Source organism: Hibiscus syriacus, unplaced genomic scaffold (assembly GCF_006381635.1).
Source record: "Hibiscus syriacus cultivar Baekdansim isolate YM2019G1 unplaced genomic scaffold, ASM638163v2 tig00110933_pilon, whole genome shotgun sequence".
Classification (NCBI taxonomy): Eukaryota; Viridiplantae; Streptophyta; class Magnoliopsida; order Malvales; family Malvaceae; genus Hibiscus; species Hibiscus syriacus.
The window spans coordinates 601,532-618,490 of record NW_024062919.1 but is presented as its reverse complement, the minus strand read 5'-3'; the positions used below and the strand labels follow the sequence as shown (position 1 = coordinate 618,490).

The 16,959-nt window shown below is 31.6% G+C and overlaps 1 protein-coding gene and 2 pseudogenes across 1 annotated transcript; 2 read left to right on the top strand and 1 right to left on the bottom strand.

The window, feature by feature from the left end:
- The first annotated feature begins 528 nt into the window (after nt 1–528).
- Nucleotides 529–4,884, top strand: LOC120147238 (annotated as a pseudogene).
- A 5,943-nt stretch (nt 4,885–10,827) lies between these two features.
- On the top strand, nt 10,828–11,662 carry LOC120147239 (transcription repressor OFP13-like). Its single transcript, XM_039160675.1, has one exon. The coding sequence runs from the start codon at nt 10,952–10,954 to the stop codon at nt 11,645–11,647; it is 696 nt and encodes a 231-aa protein (XP_039016606.1). The 5' UTR covers nt 10,828–10,951; the 3' UTR covers nt 11,648–11,662.
- Nucleotides 11,663–13,671: 2,009 nt separating this feature from the next.
- LOC120147078 lies at nt 13,672–16,213 on the bottom strand (annotated as a pseudogene).
- Between the last annotated feature and the right edge of the window lie 746 nt (nt 16,214–16,959).

The window sequence follows — 16,959 nt, the reverse complement described above, 5'->3', positions numbered from 1 at the left end:
TGAAATAATAAATAGGAAAAGTATACAAATGGTCCCTCGATTATAGGGCACAAACCAAATGAACCATTAATTATAGGATATTGCTTTGTTGAATCCCTCGATTGTAAAAAATGGTCAGTTTGAGCTAGCAGTCTGAGTTGGACGTTAACATGTTATGTGTGATATGATAAAATATGATCCCAAAATCTCAAACGACTATCATATCTCAATCAACAGGTTAACATCTGACTCAAATTGTCATCAATTATTTAACGAAAAAGAATGAGTCTGGAACATATGAATAGTCGGGTGATCATGTTGTAACTTTGAATAATCGAGGGACTCAACAAAGCAATATTTTATAGTTGAGGGATCTTTATAACTTTTAATGGTCAATGGATTAAAAAAAGCAACGGTTTATAAACGGAGCATTTGTGTACTTTGCCCTAATAAATACCATGAAAAAAAAAATAATAAAAGATTTACTTTTTGGAATTTAAAGAGTAAACATAAATTAATAAAAATATCTTGAAATATTAAAATCAATCACCACATTCCGTTTCCAACTCAAAGAGAGAGAGAGAGAGAGAGAGAGCGAGTCAACATCGCCTTCTGAGTCTGTGTGACGAAAAGGTAATTTATCATCTCATCACAGAAATCTGGGTTTCATGGTTTAATGTAAATATGATAAATCTTTCAATGATTATGCTTTCTTATTGAAGTTGAAATATGATAAATGTTTTTCGCGGTATGGGTTTTTCTCTTCCTGGTTCAATAGATTCATTATTGCCGGGAAACGTATTGGACTTGGACGAATATTTTGTAGATTCTGGCTTATGTACAAAGAAATCATTGTTATTCATAGTTTTGAATTCCTGATTATAGGACTACTTCATTCTTCAACAGATTTGAATTTGTTTTACTTTATTCGCCGTACTAGCTACACTGTGAAGGTAGTCTTAAAATAACTTAAAAGGCGATTTGACTTGCCAAAAACTAGTTTTTGGTACAAAGGTGTAAGCAACTTTGTATAGGTGTAATTTGTGAAGGATATTATAGTGCTCGAACTATTGTATGATGTAGATTTGACATGCTTCTTATATCAACGGATACTGGTAGAGCATTATAAATGAAGATGCTTCTGATCATGTTGAAGAATGGATTTGTAGTTGAAAGAGTACTAACCTTCGATTATTAGAACCCATATCATATAGTTAGAAAATGGGTTTTTTTTCTTTCTCCCTTAGGATACCAGTGAATTGAGTATTTTAAGGTGGATTATAAATAAAGAGTGTAGGTAAGAGGATAGACATAAATTCATCCAAATATGTTTACTCTTAGCTCTTATTGTTCCATCCAATGAGGATTTAGATCCTGAGGGGATTCTTTTGATGACCATACATTCTAAACTGACCAATATAGTTACAAATAGAGGGGAGCAGGAGAGAAGAGAAGAGAGTAGTAATGGAGGAGATAAAGGTGGATGAGAAGGAAGTGCTGGCATGCTGCGGTAGCACCCAATTCGCTAAGCAGATGGCTATGGTATCTCCATTTCTTCACTGGATCATGCTATCTCTATAGCCAAGGATATCTGGTTCAACAAGGTCGCTTCTTTTGTCCTTTTTTTTAAATATATATCATCGTTAATCTATTATTCTTATTCAGTTTTGCTCAACAATAATCATAATAACTATTTTAATTTGATGGGTGAGGTTGATGTTATTGGTTGTTGGAAGCATTTGCAGCTCATCCTCAGATTGGAGAATCCCCTTCTTCTCAAACCACCAGTGCTAAGTTCGTGTTTATTCCTTTTTCCTTTTTGGTCAAAGCTATTAGCTTAAGATTTTACTTCTATCTTGATCTTATCATTCTATATCCTATTTACTTGTTCTACGAATCATCATCACCTGCTAACCCAGGTTGATCTTACCTTTTTTTATTCCTCTAAATTCTCTTTTCTTGTACCTTGAGTTTTGAATACCTTGGTTCCATCCTACAGTAATAATAATGAGACAAAAATTGGAAAACATCGTTTTTAAGTTCTACCAAATTTATTGCTTAAGAGTTTAGACTTAACTTTTTCCTTTGATATATCCATTAAATCATTAATGTCAAATTTGGTACATAAGTAATAACATAAGGAAAAATGTTAATCATTGCATGAGTTAAAATAGTTTGTCTAATATAAAGAAGAAATAGGATAAACCTAAACTTGAAGTTAGAAAGATGAGTAAAAACTACTACCTATTCAAAATAAGCATATATATTCCTTCTCTTGTTCAAATTAAGCCATGCACGGGCTAAAAATTACCTAGTGAAGGTAGTTTATTGCTGACTCATATACTAAAACACAAGGAAAAATTAACAGTCCAACCAAAAGTAGCTTAAATTGCATATTCCCTTCTCATCTCAGTATTTTCGACTTTTGTTTAATGTCATGTTTTGGTGGTTTGATGGAAATCAGTGGCCAGAAAACTGCGAACCAACACAAAATTAAACAAAATACAAGCATTGCTAATATAATTTTCCTTTCTCTTGACCAAACATTTTATATTTTCTTTGTAATTGGGTTTTCAATTTGCCTTGTAGTGTTTCCTTTCCCTACTTTTGACAACATCCTATCCCATCCCAACTTAAATTTAGTTATGGTATGAACAGTAAAACAAACCAAGTTCCATTTTCATTTTCAAACCCTTCAACACTTGCTAGAAAGAAAGTGAAATAGTTTAGAATCCTTTTAATCGTAATACCCTGCCCAATTACAAGTATTCTTTGAAATTCTCCTCTCTTAAAAGTATGGATTTTTTTAGTTTTTATTATTAGTTGAAATTATTCCCTTTTTTTAATACAGGTGGAGTAAAGGAGAACAATCAACTGCTTTAGCAACTGCCACTGACGTTGGGTTAGGGTTGGACTTGTGCTTCACTTGAACAATTAAAATATGTTTAGGCACAGAAAACTTGGCTCTCAGGAAACATGATTGCCAAGCTACCAAACTGCACCCTTCCACATTGCATAGTTAACCATGTAGCATTAACAATTATATTTAGTTACAACTTTACAAAGGAATGATCACCTTGGCCTTACAGGAACTATCCGACTGGAATGCTCGGTATAGGCAAAAATTTGGACATGTATTCTGATATGTGCGCTGGGAGGAGTGCTGCTGAGATACTTGGTGAATTGAAGGTAAAGCTTGCACTAATATTGCTTTTGCAATTGCCATAATCTAAAACTTGTGCTTTCTTCAAATGACTTCTTTAAAAGGAGTTTGGGATTAATAAAATTGACTTTAATTGTTGGCTTGGAAATTACAACCTTTTAATTGAGTAATTGTCCTAGGGTAGTTCATTATTTGCAGAGCAGTTGTTAAATGCATGAATTTTATGCTAATGGTGAAATTATTTCTGGCCCCTTTTACCTGGCCTTATGCTTATATTTTTTCTTGTAATAAAACAATGAATTACCTGAGCATATAACTTGATTGAGAACATGTTCTTGTACAATCTCTTATCTTTTAAAGTTATTGTATCTAAGTTCTGTAGGTCACCGTATGCCTATCTTTATCCTTTTAAAGATGCGTTAACTGGCCAATCGAGTATTCTGAAGCCTTTCAGAAGTTGATATGAATTATTTTAAAATTTGCTCTTGCAGAACCGATACTCAAACAGGCCCATAGTTGAGCTTGAGATAGCATCTCAGGAGCAAATGAAAGTAACAGAATTGCGCCTTAGAAAGCTTTTCTCGACTAAACGAAAGCTGATTCAGCAAGTAGCCATTCATCTGTAGTAGCAAGTAAAGTTGAAAGTAATCTTCACTTTCCGTTCTGCCTTTTTTATTTCGCATTTTTCTTCAAAAACATCACTTTCCCTTTCATTGTCCATACAAAGATTCTCAACACTTGCATTATGTTTGGGGTATATGAGGGAATATACACTAAGAGACATAAGCTCTATTCCTACCTATGCCGATGCAATGTTCTTGCATTAGATGAACTCGAAGATAAGGAGATTTCATCAAACCTTGCTAAATCAAATTAGATGATGACTATTCGAAGTAAATCAATCTTCTTTTGGGGAAAACAATTCTAAAACAGAAGGGGTACTTACAATTGTGTAAAAATTGGGTACATATTATTTTTTAATTGTTTTTTATCTTCATTTTGTTCCATGCATGCTTTGCAATTGTTTGGTTTTAGGTCACTATTCATACATTGTTTTTTCAATCATTTTTAAAACTAGAAGAACGTGTGGGCGTAATTGGACAGCATGTAACTGCTACTTTAGAAGGCTTGCCGGCAAAAGCACTTCAAGTCCAAGCTCGAACACGACCACCGATTACTACTCATGTATTAGATGTTTCTAAGGGATGTCCAGCTGCCGGTATTGAAGTACGTCTGGAAATGTGGAAGGGCAGTCAACCTCATCCATCATTTGGTGAGACTGATACGGGTAGATGGGTACTCGAAGGATCTTCAACTACCGACAGAGATGGTCGGAGTGGTCAGTTAATGAGCATGGTAGACGCTCTCAGTCCCGGAGTATACCGAATAAGTTTTAACACCGGTAAGTACAACCCTGGAGGCTTTTTCCCCTATGTCTCAATTGTGTTTGAAATCAAAGAGAGTCAGACACTCGAGCACTTCCACGTACCTCTGCTGCTTTCACCATTCTCCTTCTCAACTTACCGAGGGAGTTAGTTGAACCATATGTTATGTATGATGCGGAAATCAAGAGTGTCTCCATTTTGTTCAAACAAAAAAGCTAGGAATAAGATTGTAGCTGAAAGAAAACTGTTATTCTTGTGTATTCTTGGTTGTTGTTGATGTTTAAGGTTTGATCTTAACCTGACTATGTTAATTTTATCATTCAAAGATGTATGTTTCAGGACCATCATTCCTGTCCATGTCACTGCCTTTAAAGTATGCCTGAAACTCATGTTTTGGATGAACTCCTTTCATTCATTCATTCATGTTATAACATATAGTTGTATTCAAGGTTGAGTTATTCACTGAATTTAGTAGGTTTGATTCGATTCAAGTCGAACTTGACAAAATGTCATTCTTCGTCGATTTGATCTGATTGTAAACCCTTTTGATTCATAAAGAATAAAAAGACAATTGATTTAGTGGGTTGTTTAGGGACATACAAGTATTATTCATCCATTGTCATATTACCTACAGGCGATACTGTTACAAGAATTATAATATATATATATATATATATTATTAAAAAATGTAAAAAGAATTATAAAAAGTGGTAAAAAAAAAGACTATCTCATAAGAATGAATGCAGAGAATCAACTTATCAATTCCCTTATTCCTGTAGTTTTTGAAGTCTTGTATGCATACATTGTGGTGAAATCGTGTCCCTTTATTTTAGGAGAATTTTTTTTAAAATACATTACATGGATTTTTTTAAAAATAAACAAATTATAATGGGATCAGGAAGATAATAAATAATTGAGGGTATATTTAAAAATAAAGAATAAAACATGTGTAAGAGTGTGTATAAAAAAACTTATTCTTTTATGGAATCATATATTCTTAGCATGTAGCTTTAAAGATGTTTGTCGAAGTGGATTAATTAAAAGAAGCTTAGTGACATGGTTAATGAGATTAGGGAATAATAATAATAAGAGCAAGCTATATGAACGACCATTTAATTACGGATAATTCCAATTTGACTATTGATCTATTGATTTTTTCGATTAAGCTACCTACTATTAACTTTGTACGGAGAGTTTTCATGACGGTTAAAACAATTGGTATAATTACACATTTTGTCCTTGTTGCTTATACACTTGATTAGAAGGTTAAATTTGTTATATTAAATTAAAATTAGGATCAAATTAATATAATATGTAAGTAACCGAGACTAACTGTATAACAGTGCTAATTATTTTAACAATCAAGCCAATCTTTCTATTAAATGTTAATGATAAGTGGTTTATTTGATATTATTTAATTAATTAAATGATCTAATTTAAAAAAATCGATTATTAAATTAAAATTATCTCATAATGAAATGCTCAGTAATATAGTTTAACCTAATAATAATAGAGAGTCAACTGAGCATGTGGTGTTAAGACAATGATGAATGTTCAATTATGTATTTATTTATTTATTTATTTATTTATTTATTTATTTATACATGCATTGTATTTTATCTTTATTTTTTATTTTCTGACTGCCGGAGGTTTTCCACGGAAGCTGTTCTCAACCTGGCGTTGGGAACAACCTACTACGCTACCTCCCCTTATCCCATTGCATATGTGAATAAGGTTTTGTTGTTGTTGTATGAATGTGGTAGAATCGAGACATTGTGACAAACCAATTCAGTTCCAACATTTATTTTTCTTTTCAACTGTAACATTATACACTCAGAGCAGGCAGTCTAATCTAATGACAACTCACTTCATTATCTTATAATGTATATATATAGAGAGAGCCGAGGGAACGTAGGGAAAGTTTATATCTTTAAAAAAAAATTATATTCTAATATAATTTAGATATTTTTTTTATATTTTTATTGATAATTTAATTTCGTATTTCTAAATTTTAATATATTTTTTTAAAAGTTTATACTTCTAGTATAAATTTATATGTTTATCCATATATATATATATATATATAATTTCAGGAACGAAGTTAGATATTATGTAGAAAAGTTTGAGATAAAATTATAAATTTTACGAGTTAAAATTGAATTTTTCATTTTAAAATGGTAAATTAAATAATTGCTTTTAGAAAGTGTAAAAAATAATTTTCTCATTTCGTAAAAGTGTTACAAGACTCAAATTATATTGTTAGTATTCATGGGTGACTAAAGAATAATTTGACCATTTAATAGGGGTTAATGCCCCTACATGTCCTTTTGTCTCGGTTAGTTTTAATGTGAATACAAGAGGTTACGATCATGTTATATCCGGATAATGTATCGTTTGCATATGGATTTTTTTCAAAATCAAACTAGATTTCAAACAATTAATGTGTTTTGATTTATTTTACTTTATTAATTTGAAATAAGGTAAACTCATGTTCAAGCCTCATAAAGTTCTATTTTAACTCCACTGCTGAAATTTGTTTAGTGGCTAAAATAGAACTGGCCTCGTACTTTAATGACTAAATGAGTAATGTACCCATAAATTTATTAGCTTATTCTAATTATTTCTTCAATTGAATTGAACAGTTGTATCTGTTCAATGGTCCATACGTGCGAGAAGCGCACATTGCTCACATGGGGGGAGTAATTAGGACATATAAATGTAATGGTCCAAAGGTTGAGCCCCATTTTGCATAATATTTATATGTTGGCTTAATTCTATACTTGATCCCTCAACTTAGCATTTACTCTCGTATTGGTACCTAAACTTTCATTCTAATACCTTTTGTCCTATGTTAGTATGTCGTCAATATATAATGCAGTGATGCTCTAAGATTGTACTATATCATCTGATTTTTACAATATATATATATATATATATTTATATATAATCTAAATAATAAGAAAATATAGAAAAGTTATAATATATAATAGTAATTTCTCAGAAAAATCTATTACTTTGTTTGGTTTCAGAAAACAAAAGTTATTTTACGTTTTATTTTTTTAGAAAATTCAAAATATTAGAGAAAATATGTTTAGTTATTTAAAAAATGATTTTGTAAATATAAAATTTTAAATATGTGAAAATTATAAAATGACAAAAAAAGTTTCACTAAAAATGTTTTGTAAAATTCAAAAACTGAAAACAACATTTTTTAAATTTAATGAGTAGATCCGAGTTAAAGTCTGTATACACACAAAAACATTTTTTCAACAGTTTATATATATTGAATTTATGACCACGATTCGAATCCATATAAACATAACTTTTATTTTTTATAAATAATATTTATATTATTAAAAAAATAAAATAAATTTTTATTTCTATTCATAAGCGTATTTTTCAAATCTTAGAAAATATGAAATGAAAAATATTTTTTTGAAAAATAAAAAACATCTCTAATCCTTTTAAATTTTTATTTAAATATCTGAAATTCTTTTAGGGTAAAGAACACAATTGATCTCCCGACTATACAACGTTTTTTTGTTGAGTTCCTTGCTATTAAAAGTTATAAAATAATCTTCTATTATAGGATGTTGCTTTATTGAGTCTTCTGACTGTTAAAAGTTACAAAATGATCACTCGACTATTCATATGTTCCAAACTCATCATTTTCTATTAAAAAATTGGTGGTCGTTTGAGTTAGATGTTAACCTGTTGACTGAGATATGATAAAATTTGATCCCAGAATTGTTTGAGTTGTATTTTGTAAATCGAAACATTATGGTGTCGAGCCAGTGCTCGAAAGCAATGAAAGTACCAGTAAACATCATTAAAATATGATTTTTATCATATCTCAATTACCAGTTTAACGTCCAACTCAGACAACCGTTAATCTTTTAGTAGAAATGGATGAGTTTGATGAATAGTCAGATGACTATTTGTAACTTTTAATAGTTCGAGAACCCATCAATACAATGCCTATAATTGAAGAACCATTTTGTAACTTTTAATGATCGAAAGACTCAACAAAAGAAGCATCTTATAGTCAAAGGACCATTTGTGTACTTTACCCGTTCTTTCAAAAAATTTGCTTTTCAAAATAATTTTAAAGTATCATGTCAGATCATCTAAACAATGTTGTAAAAATCAAGTATAGATGTTAAGTAGTGTACGAATCAAGCTACTTTAGTAGTTAAAGATATTATTATTATCTCTAAAGATCTTAGGTTCGAGTACCGGAGACCGCAAGGATATTTAAACTTTTATTGTCAAATTGTTAATAATCTTTAAAAACAAATGTTATCTTGTTACCGTCTTATATTAATAAAAAAAAAGTATATATGTAAAGTCAAATACATAATTAAACCTTATAGGAGGGTAAATTTTGGAAGTAAAATGGTAAAACATATTATTATCTTTCTTGATTATCTCTCTCATGTCTCAATCTTCATTTATTGTAAAGGTCAACTTTGTGTGATACAACCATTGCTCCTTTATTAAGTCACATGAACTTTGTCTCTCATCGAGGATCCATGTATTTTCCTTCCAACAGCAATATCCCAATCATCCATTGCCTCAATTTCAGAAATATTATAAGATGATTTAAACCTTATAAGATGATTTTTTTAATTCGAGTTCGGGTTGAGTTTTATAAAAATGAGATTGGATGTAGATTTGTGATGAAAAATACATGATTCGAACTTAGAATAATAATATATTTTTTTTATACATTTGGAGATAACTATTATAATACCATTTCTCTATGTTTTTCAAATAGATCTTTAATTATTTTATCGAACACATATGACATTTTTTTATAGTCAGGTTGAGTTTTTACCCTAAATTTCAATCAAATGAAATTTTCGTAAATCTGAATCGAATCGAGTGTCAGATGAAAAATATAATACTTGGATCGACCAAAAATCCTACCAAACATGATCCATCCCAAAATTATATCAAATTCTAAAGGAATATTTGAGTTGAAACTTTTTATGTTAAATTAAATTATACCATAACAATTCTTTTTAACTTTAGTTTAATTATTACTGTTGTTGTGGCAATATAAATATTATAATTTGATATTTAAACATGTAATATTTTTATTTTAATTAATTCGAGATTCAATGAATTATAAATAATTTAAAATGTATCAAAAATATATATAGAATTTTAGTTATATGACATTTTGAGAATTTTTTCAAACAGTTTTACTCAAAATTAATGAAGGGTTAAAATGTTATTAATTAATTAAATGCTTGTATCGCCTCATAATATATATATATATATAATTAAACATGTCATTATTTATATTTTTATTTAAAAAACATGTCATTAATTTTATTTAATAATTAAACGTCGTTTTGTACCAATAAATTGTCCTTTTCTACTAGTGGAAGACAAAGAAAAACCCTTTTTATAGTACGAGATGTGCCCCTTGGCTACAACATAAAGGAAGCAACTTTATGTATTATATAATATAGATTAGGGTATACAAAAAGAATAGATATTTTCATATATAAAAATAAAAGAATAATGATTTTTTATATAAAAATAAAAGGGAAGAATTGTTCCAGATCAAAACAAAATTTTTATATTAATTAAGATTAAAACGATATTTTTACCAATATATTTAAATTATAAAATTAAAATTTATAATTTGGAATCATATTTAAATTGTATAATAAATTTAAGTATGTTTTGATACATCTATAATTTTTAAATTAATTCGATTCGAGTTTTAAAATTTTAATATCATTTCAAATATAGGTATTTTGAATTTAGGTTGTTTTAGGAATTTGGATAATTTTGAGTTCGAATTATTTTTAGGTTTAAATTGTTAATTTATTTATTTGAATCAAGTTGAGTGAGTTTAAGTTAAAATTGACAACATATAATTTTGTATAACATCATAAAAAAACAAAAATAATACTCATTTGACAATAAAAGTTTAAATACCTTGTAGACATCATGCTTTAACTTGTGACCTACGGAGATTATAACTATCCTTTTATCACTAAAATCACTTAATTCATACTATAATTTTAAATCTTAAATAAGACATGTGACATTAGTACAGCTTAAAGTATTTTTTTCAATACTAATGTATGAGATAATAGTTTTAAATTTATTTATTAGAAATATATTATAATATAATTGACAATAAATTGGTAAGTTGAGGACAAATACTTGTGTGTATAGTTGACAATAAATTTAAAATCCATTGAATTTCTCAAACCCTAAAATTTAATACAAACATGACAGACCCTACCCACCCCATTTCCTTTCCATCTTCCCCTCCCTTACCTTCTCACCTCTTCTTTAAAGACCATTGCTTCAACTCCCTCTGCTCCAATATTTATTATTACCCAAACCATAAACCAAATCTCTCCCGAACCACAAGAGGAAGAAGAATAAGAAAAAGAACATGAAGCTGCCTGCTTTGTTCAAGGCCAGAGAACCAACCTCCAAACAACCATGGCAATGGCCTTCATGCAAGCACCCCAAAACCCTTTCTTTCCGAGCCGGAGACGACGTGTTCAAGACTGTAAACTCGATGTTCTTTGACCCCAGCAGCGGCGGTGGTGGTGTCGAAACGCCCGAGTCATGGTTCACGGACTCTTCTGAATCGGCGAGTTTCTCCACCGAGTCGGATCGAGGGGGAGAGTCGTTGGAAGTGGTGGTCCGTGGAGCTCGATCCGAGAGGCTGTTCTTTGAGCCAGGCGGTGACACGAGCTCGATCCTCGAAGAGGCTAAAACCGGTGAAGCAGCTTCGTTTCCATTCGAGGAGAGTGTTGTTTTGGCGATGGAATCCGACGACCCGTACGTGGATTTCCGGCGATCGATGGAGGAGATGGTGGATACGCATGGGATGAAAAAGTGGGAACAGTTGGAAGAGCTGCTGGGATGGTATTTGAAGGTCAATGGGAAGAACAACCATGGGTTTATTATTAGTGCTTTCATTGATCTGCTCTTGGCCATTACTTCTTCTTCTTCTTCTTCCTCTGATTCCACCTCTTATTCTTCAGCTGTTTCTTCTTTCTCTCCATCGTCTACTTTACGTTCAACTCAAGGAAATCTTCACGAGCTCGAGGTAGAAGATGAAGATACTGTTTTGCGTTAAAAATCTGAAAAAAAAGTATAGTCTTCGGATGTGTTTTTGGTTGTACAGTATTAATCGGATGTAATAGATGTTATTATAATTAATTAGAGTAAAAAACAATCAGAATCTCATGTTTATTCATGTGTATGTATGTACATAACGTTCCTTCTTTTCCTCCCGCTATTCATTTAATGCATAAATTATAAATCATAAGTTCGTATACTTTAATAAAATTCGAGATTTGGTCCTATATTCATTCAAATTGATCATATTCGAGATTTCGTATTAAATGAGTAGCGGTAGTGAAAAAAATTTGACTACTTTTTATTGAAATTTACCATAAGTGTATTTAAGGGTGGATATGAGATTCAGATCCACTAGTTTCGATTCGATTTTATAGGATTAATTTTTTTTAAAATGAGCTTGGGACTGAGCATATTTTTTTAGAAGATAAGATCGGTTGGGTTCGAGTTTAAGATAAAAAATCTTCGACTCGACATGATATAATAGTGTAATTATCCCTTATATATATTTAAAAATAATTGTAATAATATCTCTTTATATATTTTCAATTAAATCCCTATTTTATCGAATAAAAATAATACATATATATATATATATATCAAATAGTGTCAGTGTCATGAGCGAATTTTATTCTTAAACGGTTTGAATTTCAAATCGGATAAAACCTATTTAAATTTGATTAAATCGGATTTTAAATAAATAAATAAATAAATATATATATATATATTTAAATCGAATTAAATTAACCAGAAGCCCAATATAACCCCACCCATATCCATCGGCAAGTATACCCATATAATCATACCCGTCTTAAAGGTAAATTATTATCAACTAATTAAACATAACTTATAGAGATTCTTTAAAATTTTAAATAAAAAAATGTGTGAGAAATTATTTTTTAAACTTGTTTTCAGTGTACAAACAAAATCTCAAGTTTTGTTAAAGTATAGGGACTAATCACATATTTTGACCCATATAAATGGACACTATGAAATATGTGTCCTACATAAATGGACACAATGCTTGAAATGTTGAATTCTTAAATTTAGATTTCATCATATATAAGTTTGATTTAATTTTATATTTGATATGTTCTCATAATAGAGAAGTGATTTGGTTTATTTGTTTAATTTATTTATTTTATGAGATATAATTTTTTTTATTATTAGTTGTACATATATTTCTTTTATAAATAATAGCCGAGTGATAGTTTGTTTTGATATCAATATATTTAAAAAATGAATTAAAATCAATTATTAGAGTTTGCACTCCATGTGCTTGTGACGATGGAATTCACATATAAAGTGGGTGAAGCACAAACTATAAAAAATTTTATTTTGATCACTCAAATTCAAAAACTTGCCAAATAGCCACTAAAACTATATACTATTTTTATTTTGGCCATCCGAAGCAGATCCGTTAGTGATACGTGTCACCATCATCATGTGATTGGTCTAATACAACACTCCTTTGTAACGGTAACAACCACGGAGGAGGAGATTTCGATAATGTATCCGTCGATTATTTATAAACCATATGGTTCAACTAGCTCCCTTGGAAAGTTAAGGAGAATGGTGAAAGCAGCAGAGGAGACGTGAAAGTGCTCCAATGTCCGTGTCTCTTTGGTTTCAAACATAATTGAGACATAAGGGGAAAAGCCTCCAGGTTATACTTACCGGTGTTAAAACTTATTCGGTATGCTCTGCGGCCGAGACCGTATACCATGCTCACTAACTGACCACTCCCACCATCTCCTCCCGTCGTTGAAGATCCTTCAAGTACCATGCTTTTGCTAGTCTGACTCAACAATGGCGGTTAAAAAGGTTCTTAAAGAGTTGAAAGATAAGGATTCATAAAGAGATTTTGTTCTTCGTTGTCAACAAATAGTGTTAAGGATGGAATTGTGTTCTTCAACGTGTTTAAGAGACGCTAACTATTGTGCAGATTGACTTACTTCGAATAGTCATGATCTCTCGTTTGATTTACCAAGGTTGGATGAATCTCCTTAGCTTCTAGTTCATCTAATGCAAGAACATTGCATTGGTATTGGTAGGCATAGAGCTTATGTCTCTTAGTGTATATTCCCACTCATACTGGTACACGCCAAAAACATAATGCAAGTGTTGAGGATCATTGTATGAACAATGAAAGGGAAAGTGAAAATTACTTTCAGCTTTACTTGCTACTACAGACGAATACTGTCTGCTTGCTGAATCCGCTTTCGTTTTAGTCGAGAACAGCTTTCTAATGCGTAATTCTGTTATTTTTCATGTGCTCCTGAGATGCTTTCTCAATCTCAACTATGTGCCTGTTTGAGCACCTGTTCTGCAAGAGCAAAGTTTAAAATAATTCACCACGTATCTCAGCAGAACTCCTCCCAGCTGCACAGATTAGAAATACATGTCCGAATTTTTGCCTACACTGAGCATTCCGGTCGGATAGTTCATGTAAGGACAAGATGATCATTCCTTACATGGTTAACTATGTACAGTGGGAGGGTGCAGAGCTCGGCAATGGTGTTTCTTGAGAGCCAAGTTTTCAGTGCCTGAACATATTTTAGTTGTTCAAGTGAAGCATAAGTCCAACCAGTAACCCAGCATCAGGTGCAGTTGCTAAAGCAGTTGATTGTTCATACTTTTAAGAGAGGATAATTTCAAAGAATACTTGTAATTGGGCAGGTGATGAAAAAATGGTAACTTTTAGCGGGTCACATGGCTTAAATTTAGAGGAGACACTACAAGGCAAATTGAAAATCCAATTACAAATAAAATCTAAAATGTTTGGTCAAGAGAAAGGAAAATGGTAACTTTTAGCCGGTCACATGGCTTAAATTTAGGGGGTGTTTGGATGGGGAATGTGGGATTCCCATAGGAATAGAATCTACATTTTCCCGTTTGGTTAGGTCGGGAATCCCATTCCCGGTAATGAAAGATTACCAATAGTGGATTTTTTGGGGTATATTACTGGGAATGTCATTACCTCCATTTCCTTAGGTATTGTTGGATTACCGGCGTTTTGGACTAAAATGTCATTAAATTATTATTTTTTTAAAAAAAATATTCTTTTTATGTGATTGAATGATAAAAATTCTACGAATGTTAAATTACAAATTTATCCGTAAATTATTTTAGATTTAAAAAAAATCTATAATTAAAATTTTATATGAAGTTCAGGGATTAAAATAAAATTTTACCCTTTCATTAAACTTTTTTTATATTTTTAATTTTGTAAAAAAATTATATAAATATTATGAATTTAAATTTTTTAAAGAAAATATATAAATATTTTTCAACTTGTAATATTATACAAATATATAATAAAGACAATTTGGTCAAATATACATTCCAATAATATTTTATTCCTTTAACCAAACACGGTAATTTTACATTCCTGTTAAGCCAACCAAACACAAAATACAACATTCCCAGTAATCTTATTCACTGGTAATCTTACATTCCCACTGATAATCTTACATTCCGTGAACCAAACTCACCCAGGAATAAAAAAAGGTAATATCAACTTGGGTTAGCAGGTGATGATGATTCATAACAGAAACAAATAGTATATAGAATGATAAGATCAAGATAAAAGCAAAATATTTAGCTAATAGCCATGACCAAAAAGGAATAAACACTAACTGTGCACTGGTTGTATGAGAAGAAGGGGAATCTCCAATCTGAAAATGAGTTGGTAAAGGGGACATATTCCTCTAAGTGATCTGAATTCATGTAACTTAATCTGCAGGTGTGCGTTAATTTATCCAGATTTAAAGTAGGACACATATACTCTCTTGTAATTGATTTAAAATGCTCGAAAAAATATAGTTATTATGATTGTTGCTTAGCAGAAACTGAATAAGAATAATAGATTATTGATGATATACGTTTAAACCAAAAAGGACATGAAAGAAGCGACCTTGTCGAGCCAGATATCCTTGGCTTTATAGATAGCATGACCCAGTGAAGGAAATGGAGATGCCATTGCCATTTTCTTAGCGAATTGGGTGCTACCGCAGCATGCCAGCACTTCCTTCTCATCCACCTTTATCTCCTTTATTACTATTATCTTATCTTCTGCTTACTGCTGTCTGTAACTATACTGGTCACCTTAGAATGTATGGTCATCAGGAATTTGTCCCCGGGCCATGTTCTGCAGAGATGCAGACTCGGGAATTTGTAATCTTCAGGTCGGTGGGGTCTGCTCTTTCAGGTCGGTGGGGTCTTCTCTTTGCCCGAAAGGGCTAAGACTTGGCTGAGACAAGTGTGGAGCCTCTATGGCCTCGTTGCCTGAACCAACTTGCCTAATTTACACAGTTATTCACTTGGTCCAATGCTGGACTAACTGAACGGGGCTTACGATCTCGTAGTTTCTTTTTAGTATAATATTTGAAAATTGATAAATAGTTAATAAACACATTAACTTTCTTTCAATCTTTTCTGTCATTTATGTTAAAAGCCCCAAAACCCAACAATTCCCTGTGGTCAATTCCCATTTCCAGGCCCTCTGACCGTGTTCTGTGGATGGCTGCCTTCCTTTCACGTGGTGGGCATAGTTCAGAAACATGGTCATATGTTTTAGTACTCGATGTCAGCATGAAAAACATGGAAAACCCGAATTTCAGGCTGGGTATTTACCAAAATGGTGATTTAGATTCAGTAGCAGATGCACGCCTACGTTAGGAGGGATCTATTTTATTGATCATGTGAACCATAAAGTTTTATTTGTGCTTGTCCTATACAGAACTTTTATGTTGTTAATACATATCTATAATTAAAAATGTTTCTAAATCTGTCGTTGTTTAGAGTCCCTAGAGTTTTGAGAGGAATTGCCTTATTTGACAATTCAGCTGCACCAGACTGAATGCAGTGTGAATGAGACCATTTTGGATTGCGATAGTGAGCCCGATGCTTGGTATCCCCCGTTGTTATCGGTATTTCATGTTCATTATTGTTAGGACAATGTTCGAAACGGATAGATCGAGTTCGAAGTATGTTAAGCGTTGTAATAAAATTAATTCCGTTTGTGTTTCAACGGAATTTCATGCGTCCACATTCGTGTAAGCGGTGTTGATCGATGCTCCTTGGTTCCTCGAAGTATTAAGGCGTTGGATATTACTGGCAATGTGAATATGGTTTTAGGTTCAAAGAAACCCAAGTCAAGCCCCGGAAAGGAGTGTGTTCTGGAATGTCTTTAAATGAGAGTTTAGGAAAGGATGAGACGTGTTGCTCGAACCGTACTCGAAGCTATTCGACAAGGACAATCGGGTGGCTTTGTGCTTATTGATTAATCCTCATCATTCCAGTACTGAT

Coding starts and splice junctions, on each gene's coding strand:
- LOC120147239 (XM_039160675.1), top strand. CDS start 10,952: ATGAAGCTGCCTGCTTTGTTCAAGGCCAGAGAACCAACCTCCAAACAA.